Raw genomic sequence first — 13,633 nt, 5'->3', positions numbered from 1 at the left:
ACTCAGATCGGGTATTGGCTCCGATACTGCCATTTTTGCCTGGGTGTGACCGATCCAAATCCAATATTGTACGTGTCCTGTTCTGTGTTATTGTTAAGCCCCACAAAAGGCACAAAAACATTAAAAAGCACCATAAAGCTTCCGTGCACTATATTCCAAGTGTTCTGAAGCCATTCCATCGTCTGCTGGTGTGGACGTTAATATATTTATTGTGAAAGTTATCTTTATAGTTAAGGTGATACTTTTTTTTTTATCCACAATTTTTATTATACAGACAAAATGAAAGACAAGCAATCATAAAAGAGAAAACATTGTCTGCACTTTTTTTTTCCTTTTTACACATTTCTTTCCCACATATAACTAAATGAGGAAAGAGACAAGGAAAATAATAAGAATAAATAAATAAAAATAGCCCCCCCCCCCCAGGAGGATTAGAAAATATCAACAATCTTTGTATACAATTATACCAATAAGATGCATATATACAAAAGAGAAGAAAAAAAAAAGTATAAATTGGAAATAGTATAAAGAAGCATATTCATACAGTTATGTATCCAAAACAATGCACACGTATACCGATTCAAAAATCCATGAATGCACATCCAAGATTTATATAATTAGTTGGAATCTAGTGAGGACTTTGAGTCATAAAGATTTAGAATAGGGTTCCAAGTTTTATAAAATTTATCAGTTGAGCCCCGAGAAGTATATTTCAATTTTTCGAGAGAAAGGAATGACATCAGATCCTTTAACCAAGAGGTAGTTGGGGGTGGGGTTGGGCACTTCCAATGCAACAAGATGCACCTTCTAGCTATAAGAGAAGCAAAGGCAATAACCTCTGCTTTCTGCCTTGTGATAGATGACAAGTGAGACACACCGAAGATGGCAACTATAGGACATGGGGATAAAGAAACTTGCAGAGCCCTAGACATGAAGTCAAAAAAAGAAGCCCAAAATGAGGCCAGTTTTGGGCAGCTAAAGAATGTATGAGTGTGATCAGCGGGAGAGAAGGAGCATCTGGTACAAGAGTCTTCTGTTTGTGGGAACAATTTATGAAGTCTAGCTTTGGTCAAATGAATTCGATGCAAGACTTTTAGCTGAATGAGACTTAGTCGAGCGCATACAGTGGTAGAGTTAACTCTAGCAAGGGCCTCAGACCATAGCTCTTGCGATAACTTGATTTGCAACTCATTCTCCCAAGTTATCTTCAAGCAGTTAAGAGAGGATGTACTAGATGAAAGTAACATGGCATGGATAGAGGATATACGATTACCACCTGTAGAAGCTGACAGTAATTTCTCAAGCAGAGATTTTTCTGGTAATAGAGGGAAACTGGGGAAGTTGGTTTTAGCAAAATTACGGAGTTGAAAATACCTGAACAGTTAAGGTGATACTTAAGGTGATCACCTCGCTTATAATAAACAAATCCAATGTATCGGCACCTGCTGCGTTTTTTTGACATGATGCACCGCAACTATTTGAGTCTGTATACATTGGACACATCAAAATAAACATTATAAACTGGAACATTTGTCTTGTTGTTGTATTGAAGAGTCCATTGTACTGTGTTACATCGCAATGGCCCGTTTGCTTTGATGTCTCCATGATGGCCTGTTTAATCTTTGAAGGTCTAAATGCAGCGAAATTTGGCTTGCTACTCTACCCTAAGCTGAATATCTTTTCCCATGTAGCACGTCTGCCATAGTCCCTTTGGCTCCGCCTGCTACAGTAGCCACACCCCAAACTCATGGGGGCGGGGGGCTAAATGTTTACACTTTTGGGGGAAATAAACCCTTGAATGGCATACTAATAGTAGTCAATGAACAGTAAACTGGGTTAAGATAATGTATTTTAACATTAAAATATCTTACATCACCTTTAAATATGTTACATAATGTGACACTGATGCCTATGAAAAATCCATTTAGATCACAAAACAACTTTGCATAATATTAACAGCTTAAAATAAATAACTGAAACTACAACGGTCAAAATGATTTGTTGCAACAATCTGTATCTATATTGGTCACATTAATATTGGTCAGTCAGTAAAAATTACTGGATTGTGATATATATAATGTTACCATGACTAATTTATAGTATAATATAAGATTTTGGTTATACTGCCATGCCCTACCATGGCATCAGTATTCACGTGATAAAAAATGATGTAAAGTAATTGGAAACGAAGCTATAATGTGTTTTATATTGCTGCCTCGACTGTTCCAAATGAATATGGCACATATTCAACAATGCATCCAAACAGTGATCTTTTGCTCTCAAACAACAACATGCTTTACTTTTCCAAATGGAAATACCTGTTCATTTACACATCTCTGCCTACTAAAAATGACCTACAGTAGCAACTCCACATTGCCACATTGGGCACCGAATCAGAACAGTATAATTAGATTCATGCCAGTTGTTTACCATGTCCGATTTGAAACACAAATTTGCAGACATGTCCTGGATCGCAATAAAAAGCATCAGTAGTGTTTTGATGGGCTTAACATTGTTTTAATACAATTTACTGGCTGTTGTTTGTCCTCTTGTAATAATTTGCGTGTTCCTGTGGGGGTGTGTGGGTGGACTGCATTAGGCGTGAATGTGGGGCTACTGAACCGATGTGTCGTTTTCTCGTCCTGATTAAAAATGTGACTGTGTGTTCTGCAGGTATGGCTCCGGCCTTCATCGTGCCACCGGTCGACATCACTGTCACAGACGGAGCGGTGGCTACGTTCACCTGTCAGGTATCTGGGGCCCCTAAAGCAGCCATCATCTGGAAGAGAGGTAATGCTAGTGCAATGTGTTGTTAGATTTTGAGCATTTAACATCTGAATTAATAAATGAGGCTAAAATCACATCTGAGCTCTGTTCCATTCCTGTGGAGTTGCCTGGGGAGTATCTTAACCATTCAGTCTCGAATGGTTAAAATACATAGGCAAAAACATACGCAGTCTTTGTACAAGGGACTCGACTCACAATTGATTTCACTAGAGTTTGATGTGACATAAAAATACATTTGGATTCATTTTTTTGTCCCTGTTGTTGTCACAATGCATTCTGAGTTTGCCTTCTCCATGAATACATTGGATTCTGCATTAGATTTTGGTCAAAAATAGGTTTACTGGGATGCAGCATGATGAAATTGCTCACTTTTTGGAACAGTCTTCACATTGATAGCATATATTCTGCCTTAAAGGTGCCCTAGAACATTTTTTTTAAAAGATGTAATATAAGTCTAAGGTGTCCCCTGAATGTGTCTGTGAAGTTTCAGCTCAAAATACCCCATAGATTTTTTTAATTCATTTTTTTTTAACTGCCTATTTTGGGGCATCATTAGAAATGAGCCGATTCAGGGTGTGTGGCCCTTTAAATCTCATGCTCCACGCCCCAAGAGCTCGCGCTTGCCTTAAACAACATAAAAAAAGTTCACACAGCTAATATAACCCTCAAAATGGATCTTTACAAAGTGTTTGTCATGCAGCATGTCTAATCGTGTAAGTACAGTGTTTATTTTGATGTTTACATTGATTCTGAATGGATTTGAGGTTGTGCTCTGTGGCTAACGGCTAATGCTACACTGTTGGAGAGATTTATAAAGAATGAAGTTGTGTTTATACAGACTGCAAGTGTTTAAAAATGAAAATAGCGTCGGCTCTTGTCTCCGTGAATACGGTAAGAAACGATGGTAACTTTAACCACATTTAACAGTACATTAGCAACATGCTAACAAAACATTTAGAAAGACAAATATCACTAAAAATATCATGATATCATGGATCATGTCAGTTATTATTGCTCCATCTGCCATTTTTTGCTGTTGTTCTTGCTTGCTTACCTAGTCTGATGATTCACCTGTGCAGATCCAGACGTTCTGCCCTTGTCTAATGCCTTTCATAATGTTGGGAACATGGGCTGGCATATGCAAATATTGGGGGTGTACACCCCGACTGTTACGTAACAGTCGGTGTTATGTTGAGATTCGTCTGTTCTTCGGAGGTCTTTTAAACAAATGAGATTTATATAAGAAGGAGGAAACAATGGAGTTTGAGACTCACTGTATGTCATTTCCATGTACTGAACTCTTGTTATTTAACTATGCCAAGATAAATTCAATTTTTGAATCTAGGGCACCTTTAAGATGTTGTCTTCATAGGCAGCTAGCTAGGTTTTGGAACAGAGCATCAATGTACTGTCAGTATTAACATGGGGCCATCTTAGCCCTGCTTTTTTGTTATGTTTACTAGTGCTATATTTGACTTATTACAGCCAGATCGCTGGCATTTTTGCATTTTGTTGCTGCGGCAGAGCCATCAGTTGATGTATGAGGTTGTGTGTTTTGTGCTTCACAGGAAGCCATTAAGATGTCTTTGTTGCAGCCGATTGGCAACACAAAAGATAATTTCATGCAAGAGTAACAAAAAATCTTCCATTAAATTCTACAACTGTTTTGGCTATATTCATGAAGTCGTTTCCATAGCATTCCCAATTATGAAGCGCCATATATAATAGCGGCCCCTAACAAGGTAGAGAGCTCTGCAGGCGCTTTTTCCTCTGGGAAAACTTTAAGCCTGTAATAAAATCATCCCGAGCTCCAACACCACCACGCATAGTGATGCTCTATTAATTCCTTATATGGAAGCCGAAGCGAGATATTGAACTAACTGGTTTGTTTGTGTGTGTGTGTGTGTGTGTGTGTGTGTGTGTGTGTGTGTGTGTGTGTGTGTGTGTGTGTGTATGTGTGTTTGTGTCTGTTTATGCATAACAGATACTCAGATCCTCGCCAGCGGTTCAATGCAGATTCCACGTTTCACCCTGCTGGAGTCCGGCGGTCTGCAGGTTCAACCGGTGGTGCTGCAGGACACGGGCATGTACACCTGCTTCGCCGCTAACTCAGAGGGAGCGATCAACGCCAGCGCCTCCCTCACCGTATGGAGTAAGAAACACACTTAATCAGAAAGCATTTGCGAGCATCTTTCAGAATATGCTTTTTCACTGACTTGAAAGAGGAAAGATGATGTCAATATGGAAGCCTGTTTCTGCCACGGATTTTTTTTTTTTTTTTTTTTTTTTTTAATCTCACAATTCTGACTTTAATTCTTGCACATCAGTTTATATCTTGGGATTTTAAGTTAGATGAAATGAATGTAAATAAGGGTGGCAGTGAGTCAAACCAGTCACTAGGCCTCTGGGATCTTTTCCACTGCTCCCGATGGCCAATCCTGGCCTGGATCTGCCTAATTTTGTGAAGGAAAGTGTCTGACTGGATCACGAAATGAACGTCATGAATTAAATATTAATTTTGTTCATTTAATATTTTATTTTGTCTATTAATATGAATACAAAATGGAATGTACCAAAACATTTCTTGAACAAAATATGCATTTTGTGATAAAGACAGATCCTTTCGTCTACGATATTAGGTGCCTCTTAAAAGAGATATAAACTGTTTGTATGGCCAGATTGCAAGATATAAAGTCATAATTTGATATAAACGTTGCAATTATCTTTTTTTTTATTATTATTCCATGATGGAAACAAGCTGATTGTTACATCACAAACAAACATAGCACAATGTGGTTTTTGTTTACAAGTCCTAGTTTGCATTTACATGCATTTTAAAAGTTGAATTTCAGATGGACTGTAATCATATTTTTTACAGACTTACAGACCTAGATAAGTGGACTGTAGCTCAGCTTCAACCAGCACCTATTTATGTTCATTGCACAACAGTTGATTGAGGTTCAAATATTCTATAATGCACCATAGCTCAACTATAAAGGCCTGTTCACATCAACATGAATGTTTGGCACATACTGTATATATGGTCTGATTTTCCCATACAAAGCGTCTGTTCCGACCATTGCGTAACAAATGCAGACGGACTGAATGAAAGTGCAATTTCACCTTTGACAGTAGATGGTGCTTATAGAAAAGCAGAAATACATTGGTTCCTCTGGTACTCAAAGCAGCACTGTTCCATTTATGACACTCAATTGTCACAGAGAAGAAAACAAGTTAAACAGTATCTAGATGTTTTAAAATACCCATCAAGATTTCTGTATTCGCTATGGTGTACACCAAATATAAGAGTACAGAGAAAAAAGAGGCGTTGATAAAATAACTACCGTTATTTCAGTGGAAATGTGTGGTTCTGGATTGGGCAAATGCAAAAGCAAAACTCAAATCAAACTTCCTTCCTTTAATAATACATTTATTCAATAAACATGTCTTCAATAAATAAAGTCAGAGCAGAGCATGATAAACTGCAGCTAAGCAAGGTGATATCTACAGCATCCAGACTTGTTATTACACACTGATCAGAGCATGTAAAGTCCTGGAATTGTCTCAGCGGGAGGGAAATACGCTCGGCCATTGACATGTGAAGAGGCGGTTATACAGTGAAGCGTAGCCGTTTGGTTCTTGGAAACATTAAACTCATGCAGAATCAACGATGTTGTGTTTTTCTCCAAGGTCGCACATCCATATCCAGCCCTCCCATGGACAGACGTGTCATTAAGGGGACCACAGCCATTTTGGAGTGTGGCGCCACCCACGACCCGCGCGTGGAAGTGAGGTGGGTGATGACAAACGAGCTGTGCTGCTTCCTCTTCTCGTCTGGGCTCCACACTCGGTTTGATTGTAATGTTAATTCAGAGTGTCAGCCCACAGGCCTTGAAGTTGATTCAAAGCGCGATCCGTAGTGTTGTACAGTTAATTCAGCGCTAATATGCTGGATATCAGTGTAATGAGCCAGCGCTGTTTCCTGCGCTCCCCCTGTGTCAGTTTGACTGTGATAGAGTTCTCTTCCGCTCCCCGTCTCCTTCACTTGGCAGGTACGTGTGGAAAAAGGATGAAGAGTTAGTGAGCCAGACCAGAGGGGGGCGTATCAGCCTGCAGGAGGGCTCCTTGCACATCAGTCAAACCTGGTCCGGGGACATCGGGGACTATACCTGTGACGTCATCTCTCAGGCCGGCAACGACTCCAAGGCGGCCCGTCTGGAGGTCATGTGAGTGACTTAGCTTCCCTTCATCTCTGAGCATTAGGCTGACTAATGCACTGTGCTGATGGATGTATGTCACCTTCCAGGTGCACGTAGCGCATCATTTTTCACCAGCTGCCTTTGAAGTGTGAGGACGTAACTGAAAAGCGAAATATATGCTGTCTCTCAAAAACCTCTAACCCTAAGTATTCAACTTTGTCATGTAACTCACCTCACACCGTTTCTGCTGCAGACATGAATGATACCTCAAATCATGAGGCTTGTTGAGGAGGGTTGTGATATTACTTCTCTAAGTGATCGGGTATATGATATATGAATTGAACAGATTTAAAGGTGCAGTAAGCCATTTCTGAGAATCATTGTCAAATCAACCCAAACAAACACACCCCTCCTTATATTGCTCCGCCCCCAAAATGCATGAACATGCAATGCAAAAGTCTTTATCATAGCAGAAGTCAATAAAGCTTCGCAAAAGATGACAAACGAACGACAGGGAAGAACAAAAAGTGAACACACAATACATGAGTATATACAAGCAAGAGATTGTTGTTAGTCGCCAGCAGCACAAACTCAAAACCAATGTTACTCACATATAGAGCAGAAACAACACAACCTTGGCGTCTGTTTTCTGGCCTTTCCGCTTAGGTCTCTCCAGCGCTGGAAAGCTTTTCTAATATTAACGCAAGTCCTAAAGCACTTGCCTGATCATAACCCATCTTGTTCCAGAGATATTCCTCTGACATTTTCTTTTTTGTAATGTCTATCAGGCATCTCTCTTTCTATAGCCTTTCTTCAAATTTTCCTCTTGCTTACTCAGTATTTCACTGTGGATTCTTTGGTAAATCAATCACATTTCAGCGCAGGCTTTGCAAACAGACTTTTACGATATGGACTCGACAGTAATGCAACAACATGTAAGTAACTGTGTTAATTCTAATGCCTGATCTGATATGTAATGATTCATGTACAGTCAAATGTTCTTTGTCTGTGTGTCAGTAATCAAACCAGTGACTAACGATCAACTTCAGCATTAGTAGGATGAAAATAATCTGTTATTTCAGCGGTGATTAAATTATATAAAGAAAGTAATCAAAGAACGCTCCCTTTGCAGTCATTGGAGATGTCAATCAAACAGTGCGAGTTTATCAGTGAATGAGTTCTGGACACGCACCAAAACTCTCGTTTTATTCAACGAATCTCTTATATCGCATTTACACTGTTAGTGACAATGAAAGCATTTGTTAGTGTGCAAAAATTGAGTTGCAATGACGAGATCACTGCTTTCATGCGCTCAACATGTCTGTGATCGACTACAGTGTTCATCTCTGCAACCTTTCATGCCACGATCTAAATGTAATGCAGCACTTTTCACGACTAGTTAACCTTGAGAACTGTAATAGTAAAAACGTGCTAAAAGAGAGTGTAATACTTGGCTATTTCAAATGGAAAGATGTTAGCCAATCACAGCAGTGGGCGTTTACACTGAAGTCTCACAGCAGACACGCCCCTTAAAACAGAGCGTTCAAATCAGAGGGCTAAAATCAGGGTAGCAAAAATGCCTTTTATTTCTAAATTATGACCATTTTTGATGTAAAAAGCATACTAACATTACAAGTGCAACCCAGGAAACTTTATAAAACAGCACAGTTCATGACCCCTTTAAAGAGCTGCCCTGTATCGTCTCCCACTTTAAAAGCTCCTGGATTCTGATTTGCTGTCAATGTCTGAAAGGGATTCCATCAATATAGTTTCTCTTGTGTTATCAATTCAGCTGTGATGTGGACTTCACTATTAGAGTGATTATTAACTTTATAGTTTTAAAAAGTTTTGTCTATGGTGCGAACAAGCCTGTAGGATTTTTTTTTTGTCTCCCGACTGTCAAGAGCTCTGTGACAGACAACAAAACTGCAGCGCAGGCTTACTATTTTGCAAAGGACACCAACTCCTATCTACTTGAATTGGACAGTTTTGTTTCTTTAGCTTTCTTCTGCATTTTGTTTGCTCACCTACTGCAGCATCTGCATGCACTACTTGAGTGGATTTCTACTCTCAGCATGAGTGTGTAGACTGACCTTTCCTCAGTAACCTTTTTCAATGTAACCTTTCATTCTGGATTCCAACTGCTTATACTCTATTTTAATATTCATCAACAGTCTGATAATTGTAACTTTTAAAGCTTTTTATTTAATCAAAGAAGTTTTTTTCATGTCTGTGTTCTTTGCCTTTAACCTGACTTTCAAAACCTAATCTTTGAAGTAGCTAGTTTGCTAGTATTTATGAGTGCTTTTCTAACTCTCTATCCAGAAAAAAAAAGAAAAAAACGTCCTGACCATCTCCTAAAAAGCTTTTGACCTTTTGACCAGTCTCTGAGTGGGTATATTTCTTCATCCCGGCTATTTGAAACTCCATTTATGATCCGTGTCTGTCAGTCGAATCCTTAAACCCAAAATAAAAGCTAAATCTTGGCAGCGTAAACATTTTAACACCTAAAGCCTTTGCTTATGACTCTGTACCACAATATGATGAGGGAATAAAATCCCCTCAGAAGCTCTCCAGAAATAAACCGCTGGAAGACTGCAGTAACCAGCGGGTGTGTGTACTTTATGCAGATTTCATGAGGCTAATGTTGTGTGGAACTAAGACTCATTATCTGTTTGTGGGTTTTCTGGCTCCTCATTAAACTGGAGAAGATGCCTTGGTGGTATCAGATGGTTGTGTGGAATCAGGCATGTTGTCAAGAGGACTTTCCCCAGTGGCTGAAGTCACCCATCCGTTCTTTCTCCACCTTCAGCGATCACAGCCCACGCCTTTACAAATAAACACTGATTGTCCAACAATCTGAACAAAAGCATTAATACTAAGTTCAATTTTATTTTGCTGCCATTCTGTTATTTTTATGTTAACTCTCTATGTGCAAAAATGTGTTCACCTTGTGCTCTAATATACTATCTGTAATGGATAGTATCTAAAAAATCCTTAATACAAGATAAAGTTACTTTCGAAGCAAAATTACTAAGATATTAAAGAGATAGTTCACCCAAAAATATTTGATATTAATATTATTTAAGTGAAATCAAAGGTATTAAACATTTTGCAATTTACTAGTTAACATCATGTAAAGGAATAGCAGTTTTTTTTTTTATACCTGTGTAAACGTCACAGTCTTCCTTCTGAGAAAAAAAAAAAAAAACATGCAAAAGGTGATGAAATCTTAAGCTTTGCTGGTTCTCTCCATGGGTTTAATTTAGAGGAGAACACAAACTTTCCGAGCGCAACCGTTGGTGCTCGGTGCCTGGTCTCAGCAGGATGCATATGAAATGATTAATAAAGAAATCAATAGAATTTAAAAAAAAAAAAGCTAGTGTGAAGAAGAAAATCAAGACAAATGCAAATGAATGCCTGCCTTCGACTGGCTGTGAGATTCAGGCTGAATTTGGAATCACAATCCTTTTGAACATGGAGGACACTGCAGTAGAAGTGAATATCTGAGAAGATCTGAAAATTGGCCAAGGAAGCCTACTAGGAAGGGCAGTCCCAAAGATAAAATCATTAACCGACCCATACCACAATAAACGTCTGGTAGCATTCATGTAATATTCATGTAGCATTCAGATTTGATTATTTATTGCAAAATACTTAATGTAGTAACATATAAATCACTTCGTGTTCTGTATAGAGCTGTAGCTATGTGATAATGCTAGCTTTGTTTATGCAGTGCTTGTGTGAGAATTGTGAAACAGCCCTTATTTTGCCCTTATTTGCTGTTCTATGTCCTCATAGAGAGCTGCCACACTCGCCTCGAAACCTGCAGGCCAGCCTGAACACCAATGACAGCCGCAGCGTGGACCTGTCCTGGATGAGACCCTTTGATGGAAACAGCCCCCTACTGCATTATGTGGTTGAGCTCTCAGAGAACAGTAAGATACATGCAGACACACTCACAAACACACACTGGTGTACTCCCCTTCATCCATCATTGTACCTAGCCTGGGGCAAATATAGTTTCATTAGTAACCCAATTGCCATGTAAAGAAATATATAAATTAGTTTGTTTGATTTTACAAATTTTTGAGCACATTTTTTTGGTTGTCGGATGTAAGTTTTTCAAATGTGATGAACTACACTCTGCTAGGACACCTACGTCAGCTTGAGGGGAACTGAGGCTGAATTGGGAATGGCATCCTAGCAGTGTCCGTCCACTTTTTTTCAGCATTTTCCCCATTCATTTTCCAATAGGGATTTTTAAAAATCCTTCATTTAAGAGTTCTAAACATTGAATCAAACCAAGCAGCTATGATGTCAATCACAAAATTACAAACCTTGATTTGAAGCAAAAAAATATTTGAAATTTGGACAAAAAGACAAGATTGTGAACAATGAAACATTGTGAATGACAATCAAATTAAAAGCAATATATATAAAACTTTAAATTGAATTTAAAGTTTTATATGTATGATGAGTTTGTGTGTGTATATACAGTGGGTATGGAAAGTATTCAGACCCCCTTACATTTTTCACTCTTTGTTATATTGCAGCCATTTGCTAAAATCATTTAAGTTGAAAGTTATTTTTCCTCATTAATGTACACACAGCACCCCATATTGACAGAAAAACACAGAATTGTTGACATTTTTGCAGATTTATTAAAAAAGAAAAACTGAAATATCACATGGTCCTAAGTATTCAGACACTCATATATTTAACTCAGGTGCTGTCCATTTCTTCTGATCATCCTTGAGATGGATCTACACCTTCATTTGAGTCCAGCTGTGTTTGATTATATTGATTGGACTTGATTAGGAAAGCCACACACCTGTCTATATAAGACCTTACAGCTCACAGTGCATGTCAGAGCAAATGAGAATCATGAGGTCAAAGGAACTGCCTGAAGAGCACAGAGACAGAATTGGGGCAAGGCACAGATCTGGCCAAGGTTATAAAAAAAATTCTGCTGCACTTAAGGTTCCTAAGAGCACAGTGGCCTCCATAATCCTTAAATGGAAGACGTTTAGGACGACTAGAACCCTTCCTAGAGCTGGCCGTCCAGCCAAACTGAGCTATCGGGCAAGAAGGACCTTGGTGAGAGAGGTAAAGAAGAACCCAAAGATCACTGTGGCTGAGCTCCAGAGATGCAGTCGGGAGATGGGAGAAAGTTGTGGAAAGTCAACCATCACTGCAGCCCTCCACCAGTCGGGGCTTTATGGCAGAGTGGCCCGACGGAAGCCTCTCCTCAGTGCAAGACACATGAAGCCCACATGGAGTTTGTTAAAAAACACCTGAAGAACTCCAAGATGGTGAGAAATAAGATTCTCTGGTCTGATGAGACCAAGATAGAACTTTTTGGCCTTAATTCTAAGCGGTATGTGTGGAGAAAACCAGGCACTGCTCATCACCTGTCCAATACAGTCCCAACAGTGAAGCATGGTGGTGGCAGCATCATGCTGTGGGGGTGTTTTTCAGCTGCAGGGACAGGACGACTGGTTGCAATCGAGGGAAAGATGAATGCGGCCAAGTACAGGGATATCCTCCAGAGTGCTCAGGACCTCAGACTGGGCCGAAGGTTTACCTTCCAACAAGACACTGACCCTAAGCACACAGCTAAAATAACGAAGGAGTGGCTTCACAACAACTCCGTGACTGTTCAAAGAGTGATATAACAAAGAGTGAAAAATTTAAGTTTATTTAAATTTAAATTTAAGTACCCACTGTATATATATGACATCATTTGAATTGTTTCATGGGAGTGGGTGGGCGCTAAAGAGTCCTTTTGGTGCAATTTCCTTGTTCTATTCCCTGATTGGTGTACATTTCTCTGCAGAATCATGGACTATGTAGTTTTTCACTATAAATTCGACTGTTAAACATTATTTTTTTTAAAAGTTGAAATAATGCAGGCTAAAGGCTTCAACAAAAGCATATAGGCCTACCATCGATTAAAGTGATAGTTCACCCAAAAATATAAATTACCCCATAATTTACTCACCCTCAAAAAGGGTTAACAAAGGCCTTCTGAAGGCCTGACGTAGTCCAGCCATACACATTCGACTTACGTCCAAAAAGCATTAACTTCCGTGACGTAGTACACAATGCCATGACGTTCTACGCTACGCTATGATGTACTATGCTATGTTCTGCGTTACAACGCATGCTACGTCATGTCATTGTGTACTACGTCACGGAAGTTAATGCTTTTTGGACACAAGTCGAATGCGTATGGCTGGCGTGCCGGAAGCTCGTTATCTTACTTTATTAAGTTTTAAATAAGGATATTTGTTGCAAACGCATCAATTCACTTTAGAAGTCCTTTATTAACCCCCGAAGCTGCATGGAGTACGTTTTATGATCGATGGATGCACTTTTTTGGACTTCAAATATAAATATAAATATAAAGCTTGGAAGAGCCAAGATATTTTTAATATAACTCTGATAGTGTTTTGGCTCAAAGAAGAAAGTCATGTACACCTAGGATGGCTTGAGGGTGAGTAAATTATTGGGTAATTTTCATTTTTGGGGAACTATCCCTTAACAACCTCATAGCTCACAGTACGTCTGTCTTTAGAGATTTATAATTTATCATTCAAAATCAATTTCCCTGTGAAGCAACTGAATGGCATTTTTACTTCCAG

At 39.1% G+C, this 13,633-nt stretch overlaps 1 protein-coding gene across 2 annotated transcripts in view; it reads left to right on the top strand.

Moving 5' to 3' along the window:
• Positions 1-13,633, top strand: part of sdk1a (sidekick cell adhesion molecule 1a) — a 355,129-nt gene that overhangs the window by 250,019 nt on the left and 91,477 nt on the right. For both annotated transcript variants that reach the window (XM_048192576.1, XM_048192584.1), the window contains exons 10-14: positions 2,674-2,790; positions 4,772-4,939; positions 6,478-6,580; positions 6,840-7,013; positions 10,788-10,924. In XM_048192576.1, coding sequence (XP_048048533.1) covers positions 2,674-2,790; positions 4,772-4,939; positions 6,478-6,580; positions 6,840-7,013; positions 10,788-10,924 — 699 coding nt within the window. The remainder of the gene's footprint in view (positions 1-2,673; positions 2,791-4,771; positions 4,940-6,477; positions 6,581-6,839; positions 7,014-10,787; positions 10,925-13,633) is intronic.

The sequence above is a fragment of the Megalobrama amblycephala genome, linkage group LG1, assembly GCF_018812025.1.
Source record: "Megalobrama amblycephala isolate DHTTF-2021 linkage group LG1, ASM1881202v1, whole genome shotgun sequence".
Lineage (NCBI taxonomy): Eukaryota > Metazoa > Chordata > Actinopteri > Cypriniformes > Xenocyprididae > Megalobrama > Megalobrama amblycephala.
This window is presented reverse-complemented; position numbering and strand designations above follow the sequence as displayed.